The sequence below is a fragment of the Cinclus cinclus genome, chromosome Z (assembly GCF_963662255.1).
Source record: "Cinclus cinclus chromosome Z, bCinCin1.1, whole genome shotgun sequence".
In the NCBI taxonomy this organism is placed as follows: domain Eukaryota; kingdom Metazoa; phylum Chordata; class Aves; order Passeriformes; family Cinclidae; genus Cinclus; species Cinclus cinclus.
In genome coordinates, this window is record NC_085084.1 from 80,680,549 (window position 1) to 80,707,995 (window position 27,447).

General features: G+C 35.7%; 1 protein-coding gene across 3 annotated transcripts in view; it reads left to right on the plus strand.

The window, feature by feature from the left end:
- PIK3C3 (phosphatidylinositol 3-kinase catalytic subunit type 3) overlaps nt 1–27,447 on the plus strand; it is a 65,562-nt gene that overhangs the window by 11,520 nt on the left and 26,595 nt on the right. For 2 of the 3 annotated variants that reach the window (XM_062513098.1, XM_062513100.1), the window contains 16 exons: nt 4,911–4,982; nt 5,405–5,494; nt 6,086–6,190; nt 6,671–6,763; nt 6,950–7,135; nt 8,392–8,546; nt 9,771–9,858; nt 11,044–11,111; nt 14,143–14,248; nt 15,148–15,264; nt 16,770–16,901; nt 18,942–19,070; nt 19,401–19,470; nt 20,066–20,130; nt 22,360–22,444; nt 23,527–23,601. In XM_062513098.1, coding sequence (XP_062369082.1) covers nt 4,911–4,982; nt 5,405–5,494; nt 6,086–6,190; nt 6,671–6,763; nt 6,950–7,135; nt 8,392–8,546; nt 9,771–9,858; nt 11,044–11,111; nt 14,143–14,248; nt 15,148–15,264; nt 16,770–16,901; nt 18,942–19,070; nt 19,401–19,470; nt 20,066–20,130; nt 22,360–22,444; nt 23,527–23,601 — 1,636 coding nt within the window. The remainder of the gene's footprint in view (nt 1–4,910; nt 4,983–5,404; nt 5,495–6,085; nt 6,191–6,670; nt 6,764–6,949; nt 7,136–8,391; nt 8,547–9,770; nt 9,859–11,043; nt 11,112–14,142; nt 14,249–15,147; nt 15,265–16,769; nt 16,902–18,941; nt 19,071–19,400; nt 19,471–20,065; nt 20,131–22,359; nt 22,445–23,526; nt 23,602–27,447) is intronic. The other variant, XM_062513099.1, reaches the window with a different exon arrangement.

Sequence of the window (27,447 nt, forward strand, 5' to 3'; positions counted from 1 at the left end):
ATGTACATACAAATAAAATAGTATAGATGCAACAAGATTGCAGATGTCAGTCATTTCTGTAATAGAGTTCAAGATTACAGAATTTAACAAGTGTGAGTGATTAAAAACATCCTGATTTATGGTTCCTTTAGTCATCCAGCAGTACTTTCTGAGTAGCTGCATGTAAAATTATGACTTAGATCTGGAGGAAATGTACGTGTATTGAGTAGTAACTTTATAAAATATGAGTTGTTAAAACTTTGTGCAGGAGCTCTGCTGTTGAACATTTTATGTAAAATGAACAACTGTAGAAGTTTAGTCTTTCGTACTGAAAATGCTGTAGAGTAATTAAGTAAAAGACTTCTGTGTTGAAATTTCTTGCATCTTTTCTTGCTCTTTATGAAACAGATCTGCAAAGCAATGCCTTCAGTATTTTTCTAAAGTTAAAGTTCAGTGGGATGAAGGGCTAACAGTAAGAACAGACATCAGTGTAGTATTTGAAGGTAATATCACTCTTAAGGTCCTATGTATTGTGGAAAGACCCACTAAGATGGAATAATCAGTATATCTATAATCTGGTTTCAAAAAATTGTTTCTTAAATTTTTCATCATGTTTCGATTCATAAGTCAGTAAGTTACTGAATAATGCAGTTCCATTGGAAAGAAAAAGAAGGTGGAAAAAGAAACTGGAGTGTTGTTGAGACCAGCAGCACTAAATTTAAGCAGCGTTTATTCTGAGAATTTTATAAAGCTTAATTCTGTACACAAAATGTTAGCATAATGGAAGATGGATTACAAGTATTTCTGTGAATGTGACTATTACCAGTTGAGCTAGACTAAAAGAGCTGTGATCTAACTTAAAATTCTTGAAGGAAGGCAGTGAAAAATCCAGTAATAAATAGTAAAAAGCAGGATTAAAAAAAAATCATAATCTGCTTCAACTATTGGATATATTGTATATTGCAAGTTAGATCTTGGGGTTTTTGGCTTTCAAGAGTCTTTTCTGAGGGCACTGTTTGGTTTGGAGCTGTTTTGTGGGGGGACAAAGCAGATGTCTAGGCTTGCTGATTAGCATTTCTTTCTGGGAACTGTAGTTGACAGTGAGACCTTTTCACACATTTCAAATCCTTTTGGCTTTAGAGAGTAGCGTTTTTCACAGTGCTTCTGTACACTTGCCCTAGAACCAGCAATGGTAGAGGATTGTGCTGTTGCCAGACTGTCTTTTGTTACACATCACGAAGAAGCCTACAATGTGTCAGATTTCCCCATGAACAAAATAAAGGGTTTTTTACTGCTAGGGAAATAAAGGAAATACTTGTCTGGAGAGCATAACAGAATATGATTAAAATACTGAAACTTTTTACTAACAGCTAGCTCTTTACATGAAAGCATGCTATTCCTTTCACAGGTGCAAACATATGAGCACATGGCTTTGTGTCCTGTCAGCTCTTTTCTTTTTATAAATGAACATGGCATTCCTAAAAATTACTTCTCTCCCTTATCTCCAGCAGCCTGCCATTATAGATGAATTATTCCTGATTTACACACAACTTCCTTTTTTTCCCCATCATTGTGGTTTTATAGATGTGCATGATGCAGGAAAGAAGATTCAGACATGCAGATGCATGCATCTTTCTTTTGACAGATCTTTCTGAAGCATATTAAAAGTGCATGGAAGAGAATAATTATTAGTTTCCTGCTTTTACAGAAATATAGTAATTGAATCTGTAGTAGTACATATTAGAGCTGTAACTAACTCCAGTTTAGGGATTTGTTGTTACAAAGTAGCTTTCCAACAAGTTCTTGACCATTTTCTGACAGCAGTGGTTTCGAAATGGTACATAACTTAGTGCCTGTTTTCTCAGTTTTGTCATGCTTCCAATTACAGTCTGCAGTCTGTGTATTGGGCATTGCTAGTCCAGTGCACTGAGCATAATGAGAGAAGGTTCTGTTGTCACCTGCCTGTGACCGATAGTCAGAGTGGAGATTACTTGTCACGGTTTTGTTGATATATTTGGTTTCAAGTGTTTAGGAAGAACTGGCCTGTTAAACAACGACTGATAGGATTTGAGGTTCTTTGACTTGACATTCAATTACAATGAAGTGAGGTGGCAATGTCTCTTCCCATGTTCTGTGTTAACTTCATTTAAATACAGCATTCAAGGTGTGAGGGATAGGATCTGCCAGTAATGACAGCATCACTTTTGATTATTTGTTTAGGCAGAAATTCTGTGACTAACCAAGTACAAATAACACCAGCATTTTGCCACTAATGTATTTTTGTGCAGGTTTCAAGTGAAACATGTTTTTGGATAAATGATTGCACTGCTGTATCCAGTTCATCAAAAAATACAGATAAATTTTATTATCAAAGAACTTTTAATGGATTTAAAGGAAGAAGTAGTGTCTGCACCACTGGTTGTCTGTCTTTTTTGGTGGGGGAAATGATGGTTTGCGTTGTATTACTTTAAATGGTGTTTTGATTAAAGAATAAGATAATAGAATCTCGTTGTTTATGCTCTGAGACTGATTGTTGGGCAAGTACAGAGGAATGTTGCTGGTTTAGAAAATTCTGCAACTGTTTCTAATACTCGACCTTATTATAATGAAATATCTGCAGAGCTCTGTAACACGGGAGTTTAAAGCAGGTTAGTGCTGTTCAGTATGGATGCTGCTTTTGTTTCCCAGTGGCAAAATAGCAGGTCATCTCAGGTTCTGCCGGTGCTAGGAAGTGTTGCACACAAGAGGAGCAGATTCACTGAAGGAAGAGTCTGGTGAAGGCCCAGTGTTCGTACCGTGTTCTTGTGCTCTGGTCTATCTTTTATCACATCCCACGTGGCTGTTGGCAGTTAGAGGATGTCAGGGATTTCTGAGATTTCCATGACATGAACTAAAGCTGGGTATGATCTACATGGGTATGATCAAGAATTCAGAAGGAATGCACTTGGCCAAATTCAAATGCTAATTTTTTTCTTTTTTTCTTTTTTTTTTTTTTTTTTTTTTTTTGCACTGAGGCAAAGAGACAGCAATGGGTGTTACTACTGCTTATCCCCAGCAAATCCTCATGGGACCTGGATACTATAAAGAGTTCACAATCTTGTTAGTAGCAAGTTGCCACTGAATCCCCACCTGTATCAAGCTTTTCATGCAGGGTTTTTTTTGTGAAGGTTCTAAACAGAGTGGAGTCATATCACTGAGACATTGGAATCTCCTGTTTTTGTAAAAAGCAAAGTCAGATTACGGTCTTATAGTTTAGAATTGGAAGATAAAGTATTGGTAGATAGAAATCAGGTCTGTCATCAGATGTGTTTATGGAAAGGATTCCTCCCACCTGCAACAATTTCTTTTTTTTATGTAATTTGACTTCATGAAACTATTGTGACATGGTCTGAGCATTCTTCCTGGTGAGATGGCAGAGGCTTAGTGCATTATGAATGCTGATCTGTCATTGTGATTCCAGCCCAGTTCAGTCTACTGTTAGTGATGCAGCATGTTCTGTTATTACGGAAATACGTCGATGCTGTTACTTCTGTGCAGTGAAGTCAGAGCTAAGTTCATTACTTAGGCAATATGCTCTTAGAGCAGAGGTACTGTAAGTAAATGTCATCTTTGCCTCTTCAGTGTTTGCACGCATGTATTTTTTAAAAACTAATGAGGAAGGCAGCCTCCTCATGTTCTAGGACCATCATCAGCTACAGGCAGACTGTGTTTATTTCTCTTAACTAGGAAGGATATGTATGTTCTTACTGCTTTTACTTCTACTTTTGTCAAAATTGTTGCTTCAGAAAGGCATAGGACGCTAGTAAAAGCCAATCAAAGTGTCTTTATGAAGAAAGACACTGAAGAAGCATTTTCTGCTTTCTGAGGAAGGATTTTAATAATAAGAGATATGTTACTGTAGCCAGCAACACTAAATTTATGTAGTAGGAAAAAAGAAAAATGTATCTCCTGGGAGGCTAATGGCAATTTTAACTCTTGTTAAAAAATTATTCTTCCCCTGGAAACAACCTCTGCTTTGAAAGTTACCTCTGAAAAGCATAAAAGTAAAGCTATCCCAAAGAGCATATGTAATTGGAAAAGTAGGAAAAAAAATGAGAGTGGGGACAGAAAGAAACCTGAGCAAATTACTTCAAAACTTAGTTACTGGGGGAAATGTTGGTATGTTGAAAAAATTTTTGATCTCAAATTTTGGTCTCAAATTTGCAGCAAAGTAAATGAAAACAGACTAAGTATAATTACAGCAGAGCCCATGTTATGCTGGGCTTGTTTTGTTCTGAGCTTGACTGTTCTATTCTGTATTTTATTTGAAATGTCCTTTCATAGCTTTTATTAATGCTTAGTTGCTCTCTGGAGGTTACGAATCACAAAACCATACTGCTGTGTGTCTGGAAGACAGACAGAGTTGCTACTTCTGTGATGTGGTGGCTGGCTTTTAATTTTGTTTTCCTTGTGTCTGTGTCAGGAATCTTTCAGCTTCTCCTTTCCATATTCAGGCAGCATACATTAGACTCTAAGCATGTAGAACCTCTAATAGGGTTGCATATATCTTGCTATGTTTGTCTGTATTGAACCTTTAGGAGATACCTTCTGCAATGTGGTGTTTTTTTTGTAGAAGACTCTTGGGTTTGGTGGAAATACAGAGCCTGTCTTTATTACTCCTCATGCCAGAAGACATGACAGTGGTGGCAAATGTCTCCACTCACCTGTGTATCAGCATAGTAGTGAGCTGTCGAACTGCGTCTCCTCTGGCAAACTTCTGTCTGTCTTGCCATCATTTTTTGTCTGGGAAAAAGACAAGAAAAATAATATGTTTTTTATTTTATTTTTTTCCCCCTTAAAACTGTCAATAGTTGAATCATTCTTCACTGTAGTAGAGTTCATAATGCATTAACTTGAGATGTTTAATATGCCTTCAACTTTTTGCCATTCAGGATGGTGATGAGTCATCTCCAATTTTAACAAGTCCTGAAATTGTTAAGATTCCAGATCCCCAGATGTCTGTGGTAAGCAAGCTCTATGTAATGCCATCTGTATTACAGAGTTACTGTTGAACTTTTCATAAATATAAATGAAAGCTTGCCATCTTAAATATTTTAAAATTCCAGTGGAAAGATATATTTAACCAGTTGAGAAATATCGGTGGGTTTGAATTTTTTTTCCTATTTCTTCTGCTACTAGATTAAAATAAAGGGATTGATTTAATGCTTATGTTCACCTCCTCCTTTCCATTTCTAATGTGCTTGCTTCTGAGTTGTAAGAAAGCAGAGAAGGGGAGTTGTTGGCAAAGGAGGTCAGAGGGTGGGAAGGTAAGAGGGAGCTGAAGAACAGGAATGTGGAATTTAGAGACTGGTGCAGTAACTCTTGGTCACTTCTTCTGTTAAAATATTTTCTTCCTACACTCTCTTGTATGTTGTCTTTCATGTAGACAGTGCCTAAATACAGTTCTAGAAAAGATTTCCATTATTGTGGATGCCAATTCAGTGGGACTGGTATTGGCAGCTTTGGGAACGTTAATGTAAGTGGGCTTGTACTGGCAACACTGTTTGAGCACCGTGTAATCTAACACTGCAATAGCAAGTCTGACAATGCTGGAAACTGCCTTGGCTGCTGAAAACTCGTTGGCACTGTGGCTCCTATTGTGGCTCCTACTGTTGCTAACATGGTATTAACAGTGGGACAAGTTTTTGAGATGTTTTTTTCTTGCATACAAAGCTTTATGCTGCAAACATCATTCTAAAGAGAATGTTTATAAAAGTGTCTAGCACGTTTGAGTGCTGTCAATCATGGATGTGTGGACGGAAATGCTTACATGTGGCAGCAATTCACCAAAAGGCTAGGTGGGGTTTGTTAATGCTAAGTCATAAACTGAAACAGACCCTCAAAACTCCCAACAACCCTCCACATATTATTAAAGGACATTTTTTTTTATTTGTAAATAAACAAACAAGTACAAACAAAAACAGAAGATGCTGTACTTTTAGATGTGACTTTTCATTGCCATGTGTTTTTCATGAGACTGGTGAATCTTCGCTGGATGGTTTTGTTTCAATAGTAATTTTCTCTGAAATTTAGTATTTATAAATACTGACTTACCCTCTGTATTTAGGAAAACTTAGTAGAAAGCAAACATCACAAACTTGCTCGAAGTTTAAGAAGTGGACCTTCTGATCATGACCTGAAGCCTAATGCAACTACACGAGACCAGCTTAATGTAAGTTAGTCATAGGATGGCTAAATTCAATTATATTGGGTAGCTGGTAATAATATATGGTGACAGTTTAAGGAGAACACAGTTAATTCCAGTTAATAGAAAATAATTAATTAAATGTTTCAGAGTGCTTAGTTAGAAGGGCCCAACTCAGAAAGGAACGAAAGGTGCTTGTGCTTGTTCATTGTGTTTTGGTTTTTTTAAAACCATTGAGGGAGGTTAAGGATGTGTATTTTGTGCATGTCATGTAGGTGTGAATAGTACACTTAAAGAAACTGTGTTTGCTTGCACTGTCAATTCAATCAACCATGTAACTGGGGAGCATCACCATGATGCCATAGCTTTGTGTTACTGAAAGGCTTTTATCCTTCCCTAGCTATTTTTGTGTTGTCAGTGTTGTGCTTTCTCAAAGTATACTTTGTTAACTTGGTGCTTATGCCTGCTCACATTTTTAAACTCACTTTCTGACTGTGTATCAAATAGATCATAGTGAGTTATCCACCAACAAAGCAACTAACCTATGAGGAGCAGGATTTGGTGTGGAAATTCAGATATTACCTTACTCATCAAGAGAAGGTAAGTTGAGTCATTGAATGGTTTGGGCTAGAAGGGACCTTGGTACATGTATCAGTAAGCTTTTCCAGGTCTGTGCTTATGTAAATATAATCTGAATCTAGTTCTACCTTTGTGTGAGACATTAATTTTTGAAATAATTTCTTCTGGCTAACGTTTTACTGATGAATTGGCCAATCTCCTATTTAGGCCTTGACCAAGTTCCTGAAGTGTGTCAACTGGGATCTACCACAAGAGGCAAAGCAAGCACTGGAGCTGTTGGGCAAATGGAAGCCCATGGATGTGGAAGACTCTCTGGAACTTTTGTCATCTCACTTCACCAACCCAACGGTGCGGCGCTATGCTGTTGCCAGGCTCCAGCAGGCTGATGATGAGGTATTCACTGGTCTGTGGGTACATGGAAAGGTCAGCTGGTCTCAAGATGTTTAATCTCATTGAGTCATTGAAATATTTGTTGTTTTTTACAACTTTTTAGTGAATATTGGTAAAGGAAAACAAAAGATAATTCACTGTGTTGCTAATTATTGTAAGGTTTTTGGGGAGCAGTCTTCACATTATTAAGTGTCACACATTGATAATTGTTTTAGCATGAACATCCAGTAGTAGCTGGTTTGGTTAAATAAGGAAAAACTGTGGTATGCTCTCACCAAAACCCAGTGATAAATTTTGAGTGTTAACCTGTGGAAGTGCTCTGAACTTAGAGAATAGAAAGATTTTCAGCAGATATGGTAAATTGAAGCAGTATGTCATCATACTCTTATTTCCTAAAGAAAATAAGTAGAAGATTATCTGTGGAAATGAGGTTTTTCTAATTGTATACTGATTAGAATGTGATGAGCTGTGATTATGAATAGAGCCCACTTAATGGAATCTAATATGGTAAATATCAGTGATTTATGTATTTTATTTTGACAGTTAAAAAATAAAGCAAACACACATTTGAATGTATTGCTGTAACTCTTGAATATTTGGAAATTAATAGAGTTTAAAATAAAGAGCATAAATATAATTTTTCCAGCCTACTTCAGATGCCTAGGTCATATTGCTTTGACATTAAAAATGTACCTTTTAGAAAGTACTGGAAGGTAACTGAACAGTTGGACAGTAAAGGCAGCAAGTTGATTTTAAACAGCAAGTGGTTAAAATTCTGTTTTCCCATCTAAAACAGATTAGATATGTGTTTTTTTCTCTTAGATCCTTAGCTATACAAAGGATAAAAAACAGTCCATAAGAGATAGTCCATTCTTGATACCAGAGTCCAGATTTTATGCTTGAATTTTCAGTTTTCTTCTTGTGAGACACCAATTGAAAACTTTATTCTGTGGATGCTGGAAGCAATTAGAGAATCTTAACTCAAGAGAATTGCAGTAGTAATTGCACTTGAATATTACTAAACTAACACTGTCAGAGAATAGTAGAATGGTAATTCAGTATTTTTTTGGAGTCAAACTGTTTCCAACACCAGTATTGCTATCATATATTGCTTGTTTAGGGAGACCTCAGTTTCTGTGTTGTTAGAGGTAACTAAATCCTAAGTTTATCTGTAAATTAGAGTTTTGTAAACAGAAGGAGTTCTAGTTTGCCTTGACTGACACCCTTATTTCACTTGGATTTTTTTTTTCATCCATAAGGACTTGCTGATGTACCTGCTACAGTTAGTCCAAGCACTGAAATATGAAAACTTTGATGACATAAAGAATGGCCTGGAGCCTAGCAAGAGAGATAGTCAAGGTTCCATGTCAGAAGCTATGACAACATCTGGATCTAATGCTTCAGAAATAGACAGGTAAGAAGCTTAGACTTCAAGCAGAAAGGCAGAAACATGTAACATTCTGAGGCACCAAATTATTACATCTTTTTAGAGGAATATTGCATATTCAACATGTTATTTTGTAATCTGAACATTAAAAAAAGACCCCAAGCATAAAAGCAAACCCAACAAATCCTGAGCATTCATATGAAATGTGTTTCCTGATTACACATAGTTTACAGAGCAAACAGCGTTTAAGTTGTGGCCTTTGATCTTACTACACAAAAGGAAGAAACCTTCTATGGAGCAGAAAAACCACTGTCATTGCTTCCTTCTGTGTTTCCAAAAGTTAAGATGACTTCGCTGAAACTATATGAGTTTTCACTTCCCACTTTCATCAGAGAATGTGGATCTAAAAGTCCAATCAGTTTGAAGCAGAAAGAAATTTCATCTTGTTTATGCAAAGAATGTGTTGGGGGAGGCTTGTGGCAGCATACTTCTTATACTTGCAGCAATCCAAAAGAAAGACTGAAGTAGCTAATAAAGTATTAAGCAAAGTGCAAACGAACTTGGTAACCAAAGTCTTCTGTGAATATTTGTTATAGATTTTCAGTCTTAAGCTTCTAATGACTTTTAACATGAGGGTGTATTTTTTATGTTACAATTCTACAGCTTTTAATTGATCTTTCTGCGAAGCTGTAAAAGTGGGTGTGGTGGGAAGGGTAGTGTATTTTGAGGCTGCAGTGATACTTAGGAGAGCTATTTAATTACTTCCTTTCAGGTAAATTTACCATCTGAAAACTTTGCCTTGCAAATAAGCATTTGTCTACTCTGTTGTGTTTAGTTGCATTCCAAAGACTAGTGCTTGCAGGTGTGGTGTATTAGCAGTTTCATCTTGGAACATTGGAGAAAGCTCCTAAAAATGCAGATTTGTTGAATTCCTGTCTGTGTCTGCTTATTTTGTATGGAAGATGTAATAAAATGCAAAGTTAATTTAAGTGAGTGTCCTTTGCAGGCATAAACTGTATAGCTCTCTAGGCACAGATTTTTGCTGTTTTCAGGAACTGCAGCTGTCAAAGTTGCTGTTCATGCAGTTTGTTCTGAAACACGGTTGGGATGCTACCTTCAGAGATACTTCTCTTCCAGTTCTCTGAATTTATTATGCTGTGGAAATGAAATTCCTTGTGATTTCCTTGCATGCTGTCTGGCCCCTAAGCAAGAACTTCGAATTATGCCAATTATGTGCTTTCCTTTGTGTAGTTCCCAGATTATGAGTCCTATTCCACCTGTTTCCTCTCCACCTCTTACTTCAAAGACAAAAGAGCTTGCAGAAAATGAAAACCTTGATGTAAGTCACACCATTTACTTTGTATTTATTGTACTTTTCTGGTGACCTGGTACTGTTTCTTGCTTCTGTTCATGAATATTTGGATCCTTTGGGTATATCTGACTAAATATTTAAAGTTCCCAAAGAATATAGATTTAAATTAAATGCTAAGAAAATAGCAATAGCCTAACTGAATTATTTGCCGGGGCATCTATTTACATACATGATCACAGTATCCAAAACTGGGGACTGGAAATTGAATTCTTCTGTAAAGGAGAAAATTAATATGTGATAGCAAAGGCTATCACACACTGTTTAGACACTGACAACAGCATGTGTTTGAGGTGTCCTAAAACAGTCTTTTACAGAAAACAGTTATCCAAATATTTCAGTCTCAGCAATGTGTTCTTTCTGTAGCCATATTCTTTGGCATGTCGTCTCTTTTTGAACTGTGTTGATTTATTTTTGCCAAGGACTATACTCAGTTTATGCCAGAAGTAGACGAGTAATAGAAATGGGACTGGAGGAAGGGAAAGATAGAATGTAAAGACATTATGAAGGAATCTGATTTTAATCTGATATGCGGATTGCTTGGTCATTGAACTATAGATCCATTCCCTCTTGCAAATTGTCCTATTTGAGTCTTAATACTGCATAGAAAATAAGCCTCAAATTTAGCATATCAGTAAAGATACACAGAATTCTTGCTGCCTTGATTATTAAACCTGAAAGAAGCAGCTAAATGCTCTGTATCCTATACAAACTTAGTTTCTCGAAATGTAAAACAACTTCAAGATGGTTAGATGCTCTGGATACAAAACAGAGTGTGCAATCTCTGTGGGGGTTAAATGTTGTGGCATTTACAGCAAGGTGTAATTGCATAGAAAGAAAGAGTAATGTAAGTAGAATTGCATTAAAGGTTTCCTTTTGGAGAACGTCAAGTGCTTCTTATATGTTGGTTAACACATTACTGGACTAGCAGACCTTTTCCTTTTACTGATGTTGCTGGATTTAAAGGAATATTTAAGTTAATGTAATTTAGATTAGGTTGGATTGGATTCAGATTTTTGAAGGGAGTGTATCTCTCACAAGTCTTACATTTACTTGGTGTTTTTCCTTAACTTTGTCTCTCTCTCAGGTGCCTTGATTTCTTTATAACTTTTTTGTTTACTTGTTGTTTTTTTTCTCTTCTTAAATCCCTTCCAGCAAGACCTTTGCACTTTCTTGATATCACGGGCATGCAAAAATTCCACGTTGGCAAACTATTTGTACTGGTATGTAGAAACTGTTTATTTTCACTGTATCAACATGTAATTGAAATCAAAAATGCCCATAAGGATGCTCATCAAAAAATGACCTGTCTTGAGAGCTTCGGAATCTCAGTTTTCTGAGAGTAAAGTAGTAGATTTAAAACAATATGCATTTGGACACAGTAATTTATAAATGGAGGCTTATAAAATGCAGAAATGTGCTTTACTGTTAGACAAAAGAGGATGATGTTTAAGACATTAGGTACAGTGTCATAAAAAGCAGCCTGACTATGTTAAAAATTGTCATTCAAGTTATTTATGGTGTTGGGGAGGAGATGAAGTTCACCTTTGCTCTATTTTGCTGTCTGTGTGGTTGTAATTTTTTTGCTTATAGCATTTGACAGTGTTGGCTGGAATATTGAGTTTCTGCACTTAAATACTAATCAAAGTTGTATGTTAGGAAGATTCACAAAGCATTGTTTAATGGGTTTTTTTTGTTGTAACCTAATTTTAGTTTTATTCCATTTATGATTATGAGCACAAAGTGTCATTGCAGATACATGCATTCTTAAGGGGGAACTTTAGTTGTAAATATTAGTTCATCTATACTGTAGAGAAGTAGGATTGTTTATCTTAGGATCTTGTCTCAATGCATCAGCTCAGTGACTTAAGAGTAAAACTAGATGCTTAAGGTAGTAATCTGCAAGCCTTCTGAACAAGCATTTGCATGTAGGAATTTTCTCATTTGAAGCAAGCTGAGAAGAGTAGAGCTGTACTATGGAAGTGTGTGTCTGTGTATGTTAGTGTACAAACATCTGCATATGTACAACACTGACAGCTGTTTACTTGTATATACACATGTATTTTAAAAGCAAGACCTTAGGTGTGTTTTACATAGCTAAGTCATGATTCTCATTTGTAACCTTTGCAGCTGCATCAAATAACTAAAAATCCTAATGAATATTAACAAATTTTAGTGTGCTAAGGGCATTAACCACAGTTAAGTTATCAATTGGGAACTAAGTGTGATATATGATGTAAACATAGCAAACTGTTTTTATAAAATACTTAAAGAAACTTATAAACTACGCTGAGAAATTCCATTTATAACTTCAGACATATTATTGTATAATTTTATTTAGTAGGTTGACTTTTCAGATACTTAACTGAATGACTTAAGTACATTTGCAAGCAGTAGTTACTTCCATTGCAGTGGCCAAAGATAATGTTAGGCTTCATTAAGAATTACTTCTAAAAATATAAATTATTAAAATAATTGCAGGCTGAATTGGTGTGAGTAGAAACCAAGTGCTTGACCTAATCAAATATTCTTCATTAAGATAAATGATGGTAGCTTAGCTTATTTCTATCAGGTTGACAAAAACAGTTCTCTTACATTTCGGCAGCATCTCAGTCTACAGAAAGTTCAAACGTCCATAACTGTGAAGTTTTTGACTTATGACTTAAAAAAAAAAAAATAAATTCAACAAAACAAATAAGTTAAGTCCACCAAGCCAAAAACCGCAGTCAGTTTATTCTTTGTTTTCTTTCCAGACATCTCAATTTCTTAGTGACAAAATACAAATGTTGCAGCCACTGTTTGAGCTGATGTAGCCATAAATCCTCATGGCTGCTGATCAAGTGTATGTTTCAAGTATCCAGACACAGCATGCAGCTAAAGCAATCAGTGGAAAAAGTACACTAACCCTTGAAAATGAAACCTTCTGCTCAGTCACTTGTCACTGTAAAGCTGTACTGTCCTTTAACAGTGGCCTCAGAAGTCAGTGCTACTGCTTTTTCTGTCTCCTCTTCGGGCATGCAAGACACCTACCCAAGTATAAAGCATTGCTCTTTCTCCTTGTTTCAAGATACCTTTTAGAAACTGTTCAGGGCTTTTTAACAAATGAAGATGAAAATGGCATGTTTCAATTCATTTCTTCCTTTTTTCCTTCAAGTTTAGGTGTGCAGACTTCAGACTTAATTTTGTACACACATTGTGAGAGAACAATCTATAACACTGCATTAGCAAGGCCCTAGAAGGAATCTTTAGTTACATATTTCATTGGGGTTGTACACTTGGAATTAGTTACATATGCTTTATTCTAGTGGCTGTAATATATTGTGTATTTGTAAATAAGATTGCTAAGTTCTGATCAGCTGCAAATGGCAAACATCTAGTCTTGTCTTACATTCTGCCACAAAGAATTCTGCATAAGTACAAAAGGAAGGTGTAATCTTGTTGACAGTGTAATGTCCAGGAGACTGTCTTGAATTAGTCACTTTTGAATCCAAATGCAGTACTTGAGGATTTACTCTGATGATAATTTCTTCCTTTTTTAATTGTGTTTATTATGTTTTTACTTTATTATATGTTTATTGCATGTTTTTGCTGGATAGTACTAGGTGTACATTGACCAACAGACAGAGGATAGGTATGTAGCTTTCAATAAATGGTTACTTTTTACTTGTCAGTACTGCAAGTAGAAATTTTGACAAAAGCATTCCAAACGACTGCTTAACATCAAAATAAATTTTGAGTTTAAGTGTTCCAGATTGTACTGTTAAGGTTTGTATGTGATACATAATTTAGAAATGGAAACTCTAGGTGTGTAGATTCTGCGAAGCTGCTTTAGGACCAATACCTTTTCCTCTACTATTTCTAATGGTAAAATAGGGAGCAGGTAGGGTGGGATTCTCCTTGTACTGCAGGTGCTCTTGAATAGCAAGTTTGCAGCCATAAAATTATGTAGTAGGTGGTATCACAGTGGAAAACATGCTCAGTTGCACTTGTCTGGAGTGTTCATATGATTTGGACATCCTCTTCAAGTGATGACACTTCATAGTAAGTGAAAAACCACAGACCCTTGGATAGACTGTCTTGATCCAAATGGAATTGGGAACTATGCAATTTTCAGAGTTCAGCTGTTGATTGAGGTAAAGATCTCAAAGCTCATCTTCATTTTTAGTTCCATGTCTGTAATACAGGGGTACTGTGTTTCACTGTAACTGTGTAGCTCCCAGAGTATGGCATGACTTAGTTGTTTTTATGCTGCAGGTATGTAATAGTGGAGTGTGAAGACCAAGATACTCAGCAGAGGGACCCAAAGACTCATGAAATGTATTTAAACGTGATGAGAAGATTCAGTCAGGCTTTGCTGAAGGTAATGCCTCGGTATAAGGAAGTCCATAATGGTTTGGGATAGTACTTCCTTCCTAAAAGGTGCAGGTGTCTAAGAGGATGAGTTGGGTTTTTTAGTGTATGTATATCACATGCATTAAAATTTTACAAAAGCTTCCATTTCTGCTTGAATTCTGAATTTGTAGTAAGCTGAAGAAACTGCCAAAAAGGAAAAGAACAAATATTGAGAATTCTTTCTTCGCTTTAGTTGCTTGTCCTTGTTAATAGCATACTGTTTCTAAAATGCTGTGCCTTACACTGGGTCTAAAACCTTCTAAAAGCCTTGTTTAATTAAGGTGGTTTATTTACTGTTTGTTTGTTTATTTATTATAAACTCTTACCCTTGAAGTGCAAGAGGAGAGAGGGGTATGGAACTCAAAAACTGCACTTGCTGTTCTGTTTGTCGGCAGCAGAGGGCGCTGGAGCAGCGGGGGAAAAAGCCTAAAAGACAAAAAACTCCCGTGAATTGGAAGTTTTACTGTGTATCAGATGTGCATTCTTTCTAGATTTTCATCTGTCTTACACTTAATATTATTTCCAGTTTTAAGGGGGGTTTCTTGAATCTGACTCTTGTTCTTCATAAGAATATTTCGCAGTTATCGTTCCTAATTGACTTAGGCTGTATGAATTGGTTTGTCATGCATGACTGTTCACCGCTGAAATTGTTGAAGCAAATTGAAGTGCACTGTTAGGTCAGATAATTGATTGCCAGCTGCAGTGACTATGATTGTGCTTTACAGAAAATACCTTTTGAATTGACGGGAAATTGATCATTATTCACTTAACCTCTTAAAAGCCCAAAGGTCTAAGAACAAAGGAATGATTTCTAGACAAAATAATTACAGAACGAGGAATTAATTCTGTTTCTTTTCATTCTCTTAGGGTGATAAGTCTGTCAGAGTTATGCGCTCGCTTCTGGCAGCCCAGCAAACATTTGTAGATCGACTGGTTCATGTAATGAAGGCAGTGCAGCGTGAAAGTGGGAATCGTAAGAAAAAGGTAAATAAAGGATTGGAAAGCCTGTGTGCAGCTTAAATTTGACAATGGTTAAGAATGTTAGCTTCTCAGTAAAATTCCTTAGCACTGAGACCTATAACAGATGTCCATCTTCTGTAATAATTTTGGTTAACAGTGAATAAACTTTGGAAAGGTTTTAATAGTTCAAAGTTCCAAAGTGTGTTCCAAGTTCATAGATGGAAAAAGAAGAAGAGCCCTTGAGAACACTCATAGGGTGTTTTGGCCAAAGAAAGGTACGAGAATAATTAAACAATTGATGATATAAATGAACATGTTGGGGGGGACATGGGAGAGTATCAGGTGTTTGTCATGTGAGTGATACACCAGTACAGATAGTGAAAAATCAGCTCTCAGCAAGGCTTCATTTGTTCCAAGAGCAACAAAAGTATTCTTCTGTAAGGTATGGTTCTGCACCAGAACTCAGCTTTCTGTTGGGTCTCCAGGAAAAGGCTTTCTATTATATGTTTTAAGAAGCTTTGTCCTTCTTAGCTAAAGTGATTTAAGTGCACCTGACAGGCAGGTACAGGAAAGAAACTGGAAATCGGAGAGGGATTTCTACTTGTGTGTAACTTTCCTTTGACACACATCAGTATTTTTAAACATGAGTATTTCAGTGTGATGATTTCTTTAAATGTATGGGATATATTTATGCAGAAAAAGAGAGCCGTTATTTACAAAAAGTGAGGCAACTTCTGTATATCAGTAACAAAGGCTAAAAGAAGAGGGAAATTCTTCAATTTGTAAGATTCTGTTTCCTGCTTGTGCATTGATAGTGTTCCATTGTATATTCCTTTAGGAAGTTCCTGTAAAACTAAGAAACACACAGCTTTTACTTTTAGATTGCAATCTAGCTAGCAGCAATTAACCACTGGAACTATTCCTAACAGTTGTGGGCCTCCTTGGTGTCTGTTTGTGTCTGTTATATTCAGCTAGGGAAAAGGCTAGAGACTTTCATATACACAAACTTTATTATTTAGGACACCAAGTGTAAAGTACTCAAAAAAAATTGATGAGTTTTTTGTTTCTTATAGCTACATATATAGGAATGCTTAGCAAGTCTGGAAATCAGATCAGTTCAAAGCTACTGGCCATTTGGTTCCTTCGTGGAATTGAGGGATATAAAGTTTCTGAGTTGGATTTGAATCAATTTATGAAACATAAATAACATGTAATTTTGGAAAACAAATCATCCTGTGCTTTTTGTAGGCAATTTAGAAATTAGGTTTTTTAAAGACTTTTATGTGGAACTTAGAAAATTGCTTGACTATACTAACACTAGATGGAATATTTGTTACTCAGATTACTGCAAATAGAGAGTTTATTATCCTGGAGAATATGAGTGAAACCCTGATTCTTTGTACAGATAAAGAACTGAATAAATGTAGTATTTGTTAGTAATGCATCCTTTGTTTATGGACTTATATATGCACCTAGTGTGTATTTTATGTTTTGTGATATTTTTCTTAAACAAATTTTCATTCTTTTAGAATGAGAGGCTTCAGGCACTGTTAGCTGATAATGAAAAGATGAATTTAGCAGATATGGAACTTATTCCACTTCCTCTGGAACCTCAGGTGAAAATTAAAGGAATAATCCCTGAAAAAGCCACGCTCTTCAAGGTAAATGAGAGCTTCTGAACAGCTGAAATACAAATAAATCTTATGAGTTTTAAGCTTAGAAACATCAGTTGAAAGATTTAAAGGGACAGACATAGTCAAGGCAAAATGCAACTATATCATGTTCTTAAAGTGGTTAAACAACTCCTTATATTCTTTTGTTTTTCAATTTATTTTTTTTAAATTTTAAAGCAGCTTCTATAACAGTGTTACAGAGCTATGAAGTTCAGAGTTTCCCAGTATTTTGTTCCTGTGTTTAACAGGAGTACTACTTCAAGACCAAAATCATGCAAATGAAGGCAGGTGTGCTGTGTCTCATTTAGATCTGGGGATCCATTCCATTGCTAAATAAAGGTTAAGTTCATAGAGAATGTAAGGCACTGTGGCAGTCATTTCATGCAGTTGCAGTCAGCCTGGCAGGTAAATCCTATATCCCTGTGGTTGGTAATACCTTAAACCAAACTCTAGCAGCTGCTTGTGACCATAAAACAGCTGATGTACTGCTGAAAGGGCTGGGGGTATTTTGTTTATTTTACTGCCTGAAATGTAAGTTAATACTTGCAGTGTTAAGTTATTACCTGTGCTCGGTGGTGTTGGACCATTTTACAAATTTGCATTCAGTTCCTGTAGGTGACTGCGGTCTAATATTAGGATAAGCAAAATTTACTGTACAAGTCAGGCCTATGTCCTGACTTGTCTGCCAGTTAAGAAATTCATGCAGGCTGCTGTGATAGCCAGTATTAAATCTGTCATCTCTAATAGGTCCTAGATTTACTATGCGTGGTAGTTTCATCAGACTTCTTGTTGACTGTGTTGTAATTTGAGTTTATTTAAAATTGGAGATTAATACTTCTTGCATAGTTTTCTATCAGTTTTGGCTTGCTTCTTCCTGTATCAAGTTAGTTCCTTTGATGCATAGACTTCTGCAGTTGCATGCTTCTTGTACATTTGGTTGGAGGCAACATTGGAAAGATTTTCTTAGGAAAGCAAACTTCTTCAAACTCAAATCATCATTTTGTGTGAGTATGATTTAAGAGTTGGGGAAAGAATGTGGAGAAAAAGATTGCTGGTACAGCAGCTAAATGTCTCCTATCAATAATAGCTGAAGTTCTTCAGGACAAACGCAAGGCATTCTTTTACATTTTGGTCTTCTGTAGCTATGCAAAAAATAGAGGACCAAAAATGTGAGATGTAATTTGTTTTGAAATCAGAGATGGTTTTTTTTTTTTTTTGCTTCTCTAATTCTGACATCTTACATATTTCCATTTAATATCTCATTCTGGGCTTTGTGATAAAAACCAAACGGACTTAAAAAGGGAATAATTAATAATTTTTGGTGCCCTTGAACATCACATTAGCTTTTGTATGACTACGTAAAGAATAATTTTGCCTTCACTTGTGGAACTTAATAATTTTGTGATATTAATTTGAAAATCTAATGCAATTGCTGAAGATTAAATTCTGTACCTCGATTACTTTTGTTTAGTTTGCAGTGGAGGGAAGTGACTTGGTCAGTTGCAATAGGTTATATCACTCATGTAGGTAATTAATCCCCTTTGATCCATTTTACTTGGAGAAATTGCGAACAATTAAATGGGCTTTCTCAAACAATAATGTAAAAAGGCATTTTTGCTTCTGCTAAATAGATTTAAGGAAGCAATCAATTGTTTAAGATGACTAGCCCCTAGGAATTCTTTGCTGCTTATCGTATCATGCCGCATTTTGATCTGATCAGGTAAAATTTGTTTTGTTGTGACCTTTTGCATAGTGCCTCCTTTTTGTTTGGCATTACATGCACACAGAAAAAAATTGAATGCTTCCTTCCTCTTCTGCTGTTGTGGGGTGCAGGGAGGGAGAATGTTGATAAAAAAGGAAGGAAAGCATTATGGTATTTTTCTTTTTAAAATACAGTTGTACTGTTGATAATTGGAAGTGGTACACTCTAAACCATTGAGGAAATGCAAAGATTGTATTTCTGAGCTCCACTGTAGAAATGTGTTAATATGCTGTTGAACCAGCTTAGTAGAATATTTCCTTTTCCAGAGTGCCTTAATGCCTGCTCAGTTATTCTTCAAGACAGAAGATGGAGGCAAATATCCTGTAATTTTTAAACATGGTGATGATTTACGTCAAGATCAACTTATTCTTCAGATCATTTCACTCATGGATAAGGTGAGAATTACTAATCTTCATCCTTGTCTCTCTGTTTTCTTGATTTTCCTTGTCAAAAGCAAGACTGTTGAACACTGTTAAATGCAGCTTATATTGCTAATAATCCAAAGTTCTCAGATCTCTAGGTGGCCTTTTTTTTCCCATATAGACATGCAGTTACCTTGTGTAGATTAAGGGGGAAAAAAAAAAAAGAATTGCCTAACAGACTTTCACTCATTATCAGTTTCAGTGAAGAACAGTGGAGATCAGTGTCCAAGACACATCATTTTAGTAATTGAATTTGCCTTTCTGTTGCATTTATCTTTACTTTTGTGTATTGTTTTTTCCCAGCTGTTAAGAAAAGAGAATCTGGATTTGAAGCTGACACCCTATAAAGTGCTGGCAACTAGTACGAAACATGGTATGAATAAGTTTATTTCCTTAAAATACAGTATGGAGAAGAATCTTCTCCCAGTGCTCTTAGTGTGTAAGATAGTCTTAATAGAATGTAAGCCATGGAAGTTAACAACCTGAGTCACCACAGTATTCCATAGGTGAGTCAAATATCTTCATAAAAGAAGCCTGGTCTGGATACAGGAGTGTGTGACAATCAGCAGTTACCAATCTTTGTTGATGCCTTGCAGTGTGATTATGAATAAATAAATTAAGACTCCTATTTGGAGATCTTTGCATGAAATGGAGAAGAAAAACAGAAAAATCAAACTTGGTTACTTTTTGATACATTCTGGATAAATATGTAGGAAGCCATCTACATACTTTCTCTCATCTTGAAAACTTGTAAAAACACCTTTTGAAAGTCAGTTTGGTGATAATGACAAGTTGTTTTCGAAGTATTGAAGTCAGGAGATGGGAAAATGGGACAAAAAAGTGGTTTTCTTATGAGAAGCAGTAGCATGACTGTGTATTAGTTCTGTCCATTAATAAACATTTATTACAGAGTAGCTTGAAAATTCCATGTGTTGGAGATTTTCTCTTTTGTCTGTTTTCTGTCATAGGCTTCATGCAGTTTATTCCATCAGTACCCGTTGCAGAAGTTCTTGCTACTGAGGAAACTATACAGGTACGTGATGGGGGAGCTGTAAATTGTCTTCTGATTAAACAGCAAGCTGAAGGCTTAGATCTTGTGCAAAATTGTCTTAGTCTCTCAGCTGATTTTTTGATCTGTTAGAAGACAAATTACAACTGGAAATACTTGTGGTTATTGCAGCATATGTTTAAAAAGGTATGCACAAATGACCACTGAAGTATCTCACGTTCTAAAAGTAACACTATTTAAATAAATTACAGTAGAGTTTAGTTATGATGTTGAAATCTGAGTTTGCTGTAATGATGAATGGAAGATACCTGACACTTTTTGCTGCGTGGTTTATTTCAGAGTGCCTTTCATTCATTTGAGCTTGTCAAAATACGTTTTGATTAGTTCTTTTCTTTCTTTGATGAAGCAACTAAATAATTTGTTCATATAATTTCTGAAGCCTGTTTCCCCTCAATAGTGGATAGGTACAGTAACTTGGTTTTGTAAGCAGATTTTCTTAATTCTCATGGATTTGACTGGGTCACACAACTGAATAGTGGCACACAAAACTCACACTGGTTTCAAGCACAGCACACAAGCTAGGTAACAGAGATCAGATGGTTGAAATAAATATAGCTGGATAAAACCATACCAAATTGGTATATGAGGAGAGTAGCTAACAGGCTTTTTAATGAAAATAGAGCATATTTATTTGGATTTGATTTGTTATGGTAGCTTTTCTTTGTGATACTGAAGTTGGCATTTTTTTGTAGCTCATGACCTGTGAGTCCAGTCAATCTAGGTCTCAGCTCTTATGTATGTTAAAAATACAAAGACTTAAGTTGTTTATAATTTTTCATTATCATTTGCTTGACAAGTAAGTTTACCAAATACTTACCACATATAAAAAATGCTTGTCACTAATCAGTGACAAACATCAAGTTATTAAAGTTTGGGTTTTTTTAGCTTTCTCTTCCATAGAGGTTGTGATAAGGTACATCTGCACAGTCAACAACTTTATAGATTATAAAGTGCTTTCTTGACAATCCTTTGTTATCTTGAAGGTATAGTATTCATAATTTTAGTCCATTACATGTTTTTATAAAACAATATGTTTAGAAATGCCTGTGAAATGGTTTTCAATTACTTACAATATCATATTATGACTGGAAATAGGTGCCCTATTTCAGTTTTTATGCAGACATAAAGAGAAATTATTCCGGTGAAGAATTATTAATAAACTAAAGAGACAGTGCACCAAAAGAGTGAGGTTTTTTCTGTGCTGAGGCATGATAAAATAACTGGGCATCATAGGCCTAGGAAATGAAAAGTAATTGAATGCTTTTAGGTGTTGTGGAAGGTTGGTTTACTCTTGTAAATGTTTATTTTGGACTTCACAGCTGTTCTAGTAAAGATAATCACTTAAAATAACTATTACACTAACTACTGAAAAGATTTAAAGCCATAAACCAGTGCTGCCTGGTGAAATGCAGATCTGCAGGAAAGAAAAGGTGTTTTGGTGTTTCAGTGTTACTTGCCTTCTATCAATAACCTTAGAATTGCAGTTCATGTTCTAGAAGTTAATTCACTTAAGGGTCTTAGTTTTTCATAATGATTTTAGTAGCTTCATGCCATCCAGAGGACTCCTCTTGTAGTGCTTCCTTAGATTGTTCTTACTGGAAGTATTAGGCTTGGATATAACTGCATTTTTCTCTTACTCAAGAAGATTAAGAGTTTTCTTCTCACTGATGGGAGGATTGTTTGATCCTGTCCACATTTCACAGGAAATTCTAATTTTCCATTTGATGACTTAGGCTTATTTTCTTTTTATACTCAAAAGCAGCAGTTGGTTTGATTGAGGAAGGGAGGCATGTAAGGATGATAAACTGTGTAAGAGCATGCCCCCTCAAATGTAGTTATAAAGCAGGACTGTTAATCCTGTTCTAATTTTTGTTGATATGACCTAAACAGTTTGCTTTAGGAGTATTGTCACTCACAGTTACTGATTACTAACTTTTGAGTGCATTGTTAATTTTCTGAATTTAATAAAGGAAACTGCTTTTCAGTTTCTGTGTTAAGATTGTGTTGATTGAGATAGAATATAAGTAAAGCAATACTCAATTTCATCTTACAGGCTGTTTTGGAGGTAGTTGTTAGTTTAACAGATTGTAATAATGGCCATGTGTGATCTTGATTTAAATTCTATTTTTTTCCTAACGACCCAGTTTCGTATCATGTGGAATAACTAAATATCTTCATGGTATTCTCTCCCAGAACTTCTTCAGAAAACATGCCCCTAGTGAGACTGGCCCTCATGGAATCAGCGCAGAGGTGATGGACACGTATGTTAAGAGCTGTGGTGAGTTTTACAGTCTAACAGCTGGTAACTTCTTAGGTGAAGTCTGAAGGGGGTGGTGGATGGGGTATTAAGATATTTCAGTTTAGGTGGCTGCAAACAGGGCACTGTGCATGTACTTGCTGTGAAATGCAGTGAAAAGAATCACTTTAAGTCTGGCATGTCGCACACAAGTCCGCTCTTGGTTGTTCTTAAAGAAGAGTATGAGTTAAATACTTCTTGCTTTCCAGCAATAATCTTATCTCTGCCCTTTCTGTATTGTGAGTTGTGGGAGTTGGGGTCTTTATAATGCAGGGACATGTAAAGCATTTATATAATGATAAATAATCTGTGCCAAAATTCTAATTGGTTTTGAAAACATTAGGCATTTTGGGGGCTGTGGTTACATTTGTATGAAAAGAAAAAGTGGTAAACTTTTCAGTAAACTGATGACCATATTAAAATACTACATTTGCTGCTCATAATACTAAAAAATCCCTTTGTTTCTAAAAGAAAATAGAAGCATATTCAGGTGTGACTACTACACAGTATCCTTTACCCTTCTCTTTTTGATGGTGCAGTCTTGCTTCAACTTGTTTGATGCTTCAAACTCTTCTGGTTAGTGGGTGAAAGCAATGATTAAAACAGTTTGCTCTTGATCAGTGATGGTCTTGTGAATGCTGCTGATATGGATATCCAGGCTCATATCAACGCCTAATATTTGTTTACTGTGGCCTTAAAATAGCTTCAGTTCAAAATGTATGCATTCACTTTACTAAAATATTTCAGCTTCTTTTGAAGTACCTTTATCCCAATATTGAGCTAATTTAGTATTTTAGTGTTAGGAATGTAATTATATAGTGAGAAATTAAAATATGGACTGTAGTGAATAAGTTCCAGAGTTTTAGTACTTCAGATGTTCTTCACAGTCCTGATAATCTTAGATTATACTTCAACAGCACCACTCCTGCCCCAAGTTCTCTGTGCTGTATTTATTGCTAGTGAACTAGAGCTAAGATAATGTAATATACTGTTGTTAATTGTGTGGAACTTTCTGCTCTCCAGGAACGGTACTCATGCTGATGTTTACAATTTGCTTGTTACAGCTGGTTATTGTGTGATTACTTACATCCTTGGAGTTGGAGATAGACATCTGGATAATCTGTTGCTAACAAAAACAGGTAATTCTTTTTGGCAGTATAATTTTATAGCAACAGTTGTTTAATTTCTAATATGTTGGTACTTTTTTGTTGCATTTTCTTTGTAAATATAACCCACTGAGTATTGCAGACCACATTATATTTTACAATGTAAGTTATATTGTCTCGTTTAAGGTAATATTTTCTCCAGTGTATAATAAGATGATTTCTTAACTAGAGGAAATGAAAGATTTGAAAATAAAGCTACTTGAACTGTTACAATGGCTGCTTTGGGATAGAGGGAATTTCAGTTGTTGTCACTGAAAATAAGTTCATGTGTACCTGCATGAGCTTCACAAAGTTTTGACAAATAACATTTCTTAGAGAGGAACATCTATTTGAATTTCTTGGCTTATTTTTACTTGCTTGCTTACTTTTAACTACAGCTTCCCTAGTAGTTCTGATTGCTTGAATACCTTCATTATATGGTGGTGGAAAATTAAGAGTTATGGTTAAGTGTTCATTATGAAGTGAAATGTTTACTGAATAAGAAACTTTGAATTAAAAATGTTATTTGGAAAAAGAGACCCATCCATGTGGAAGGCTTGTTAGTTACAGGTAAATATGAAGCATATACTCCTTTTAACCATTACAGTCTGTATGAAAGAGAAGAAAATTAAGAGTTGGCCTTGATTAGGGTGAGAGGTCTTCCTCTGAGCCCATGGAGGAACAGCTAAAGCAAATGTATTTTACCTTATCTATTTGAAAATATACAAACATTCATTTAAAGATCTGTCTTGAGAGGTCTCATTTATCTGTGCTGGTGGGTATAAATCTTTCCATAGCAGTCTCTGCTTGCATGCTGAAAAATGTAATGGTTCAGTGTTTTGGTCTAGGGTAAAGCACCTTACCTGTCTGTGTTAAGAAGTACTACACAGTGGTTTAACTGGAAGAATCTGGGGAGTACAGCAGAGGGCAGTGCACATCCATCATACATTGTAGGTCTGAAAACCCGTGGTCTGCCACAAACTGAGAGCTTTTGTGAGCTATCAAGAGAAATCCTTATGTTCCACTTTTCCAAGTACAACAAAGCATTGCTACCAAGGCTTGTTTCTTGCTACTGAGAATCCCTTAGCCTTAAGTTGGAAAAAGCTCATTTCATTCTTCCCTTAAACAATGCATTCTCCAATCAGCTCCTTCAAAATCATATGACTCTATATGCATCCTTTCTTAATGTTATTTAATGAATTGAAGGTTTTCAGTCAGGTAAAGAATGCTGGGTACCAGTTGTAGTACACATATATTTTATGTATCGTTATCGTTTTTTTTTTTTTTTGGCTCAGCCTTTCATTTCAATAAAAGTAGCCACCCATATCTGTTAGACTCCTTCCAATAGAATTCGTGCATCATCTCTTCACATACAGATGTCTATGCTTATAATAGATCTATAATAGATAATTTAAATATTAAGCACTAGATACAGAAGTCTATAAAAACATAGTGTTCTACACAGTAGAGGTGTGGTTTTTTGCATGAGATGTCAGTTATCTAATGAAATAATTTCTGTTGTCTTTCAAGCCTCTATTTCCAGAAATAGAGTCGCTTTTTTGTAGGAGTAGTCTTCAATAAGACGTCTGGATTTTCAGTTTTTTCAGTGCTGTATCATTATAGTTGAAGGACAGCTGTAGAGTGTGTTTTTGGACAGAGATGAGGGGAACCTTCAATCAAAACATTCTTATCTGTCGGTAATGTTTAAAATTACAAAAAGATTTGCATCAGTTTCATAAACGTATCTTGGCTGATAACCCAAAAGTCACATTATATACTCAGTACTGCATGACAGGGATATTTATTTTCTCTGAAAACTTTGAACTTTTTGCTTCTCCTGGAGACAAAATGCATTTTCAATTGCTCTGTGTTTTTAACAGCTTGTTTCTAAATCTGTAGTAGATATTACTGCGGTTTGTAGATAATCAGACTCCGGTTTTCAGATGTATGCCTGGGTTTAGGCAACATCAGTACCTCGTTTTAGGATTACAGACTGATTTATATATTGAAGCTGCCATCTGATTTAACAGCTAGCATTCCTTTTGTTGCCTTGGAAGGAAGATCTGTGTGGTTGTGAGGCTGGATTGTGATACATGAGGTGTAGCATGTTCAGTTAACTTCCATGGAATATGCACTAGGCTTGTATATTGCAATTATACCATTCCTTTCCCTGAGAATACTTTGTTCAGCAGTTCTTACACTCTCTGATTTGATTGTAGAGTCAGAATTTTAGGTACTAATGAAATACCAGTTACAGTTGTCTTCATATTTGCAAGGCAGTCGTTAGAGTCATAAGGAGAGTTAGAAGGTATTTCAGTTTTCATAGACAAGTGAAGTCTCCTATCCCTAGAGGTATCTTAGTAATTTCAACTTGCTTTATAGACTTGCAGAGGTTTCACAAAGGTGCAGGCTATGTGTAGATATTGTAAGATATCCTAGACATTCAAATGGCTTTCTTGATAGCAGTGCTTATGTATGTGTCTGATCAACTTACTCTCATCCTTGTGAAGGCCAGCTTATCTTTCAGTCACCTGCATGAAAATGCAGGTTCCCGGTGTGAGTGCCTGAAGTACAGTGTCTTTGACCTGACCCATACACTTGAAATTGCTCTGTAACAGGAAGGAAAATTGCTATGCGGATAAAATTAGGTTGTTAATATCTAAGAGCAGGTCAAAGACTTGGTGCTCAGAAGTTGAAAACCACATTTGCTTTCGGCATCACATGTAAAAAGATGAAGGAACTGGGCTGTCTTCTTACTTAATACTTAGAGGAAGAACTGTGGTCAACTGACACCACATCTATTCTTCAGTCTTGGTTAGAAAAGGTTGTCAGGAAAGACAGCAAAGACCTGAACAGATTAATATATGAAAAGACACCATGTGTTTGTACTTCCTGTGTTTCTCAGTCAAAAAAATATTATCACAGAGTAGGTCTGAGATGGTAGAAATGGAACACCTGCAGGTTTCAAACATTCAGTCTGTATCAGTATTTAGAAAAGTGCATTTTTAAATACAATTCTGAATGTTACAAAATACTGTAGTATGTAAAATACAATTTTAAAAATATTTTTAAATGTTACTGGTCTTAATAGAGGGACATCCTTATTTTTATAAATAAATAAAAACTAATGCATACTTTTGTCCTTCAGATTTCTCTCTGGAATTCCATTTTCTGTGGTGCTTACTGCAAAAAGAACATAATTTTTTAGCTTTTGATATGCTAAAACACTTTCTCTTCTAAGTACCTTGAACAGCATTTGTCATCTAGTTTTAAATATCAGACCAAATTTATTCTTACAATATACCCGAATAGAAAGTATTTTGAGAATGGACAGCTTGGGGGAGGGAGGTGAGTTATAATGCTTAAGACAAGCTGGGCTCTTATCAGTTACGTGGGTGACAATGTTAAAATTTACCTCCACCTGCTGCTGCATACTGACTTCAAAACCTGTGTCCTGAACGGGTTCTTAAAAATTCTCATTACTGTCATTGCTGTGTAGTCTTGGAAGAGTTGTAAGATGCTGCTGATGAAAATTATTACAATAAATAAAGCATTCCAATTTTTTCATCGTGGCAGTGGTCTATTAGCAAAAGAGTAATTTTGGCAATAATATCAGAATTTGCTGTGAAAGCCAGAAAAAAACCCCATCCATACAGTCATTTTCATCAGAGGAGTTTTCATCCTAGTGCTTCAAATTTAAAATAGGATTTTAGTTAAAATAATCACTAAATTGTACATTTTTTTATATGGGCCAAGTTAAAATAATAGTGTTGCTTGAGGGCTGAGAAGAAATAATGAAATTTCAGGCTGTTTTGATTGGTTGGTTTTTTTGTTCTTCTC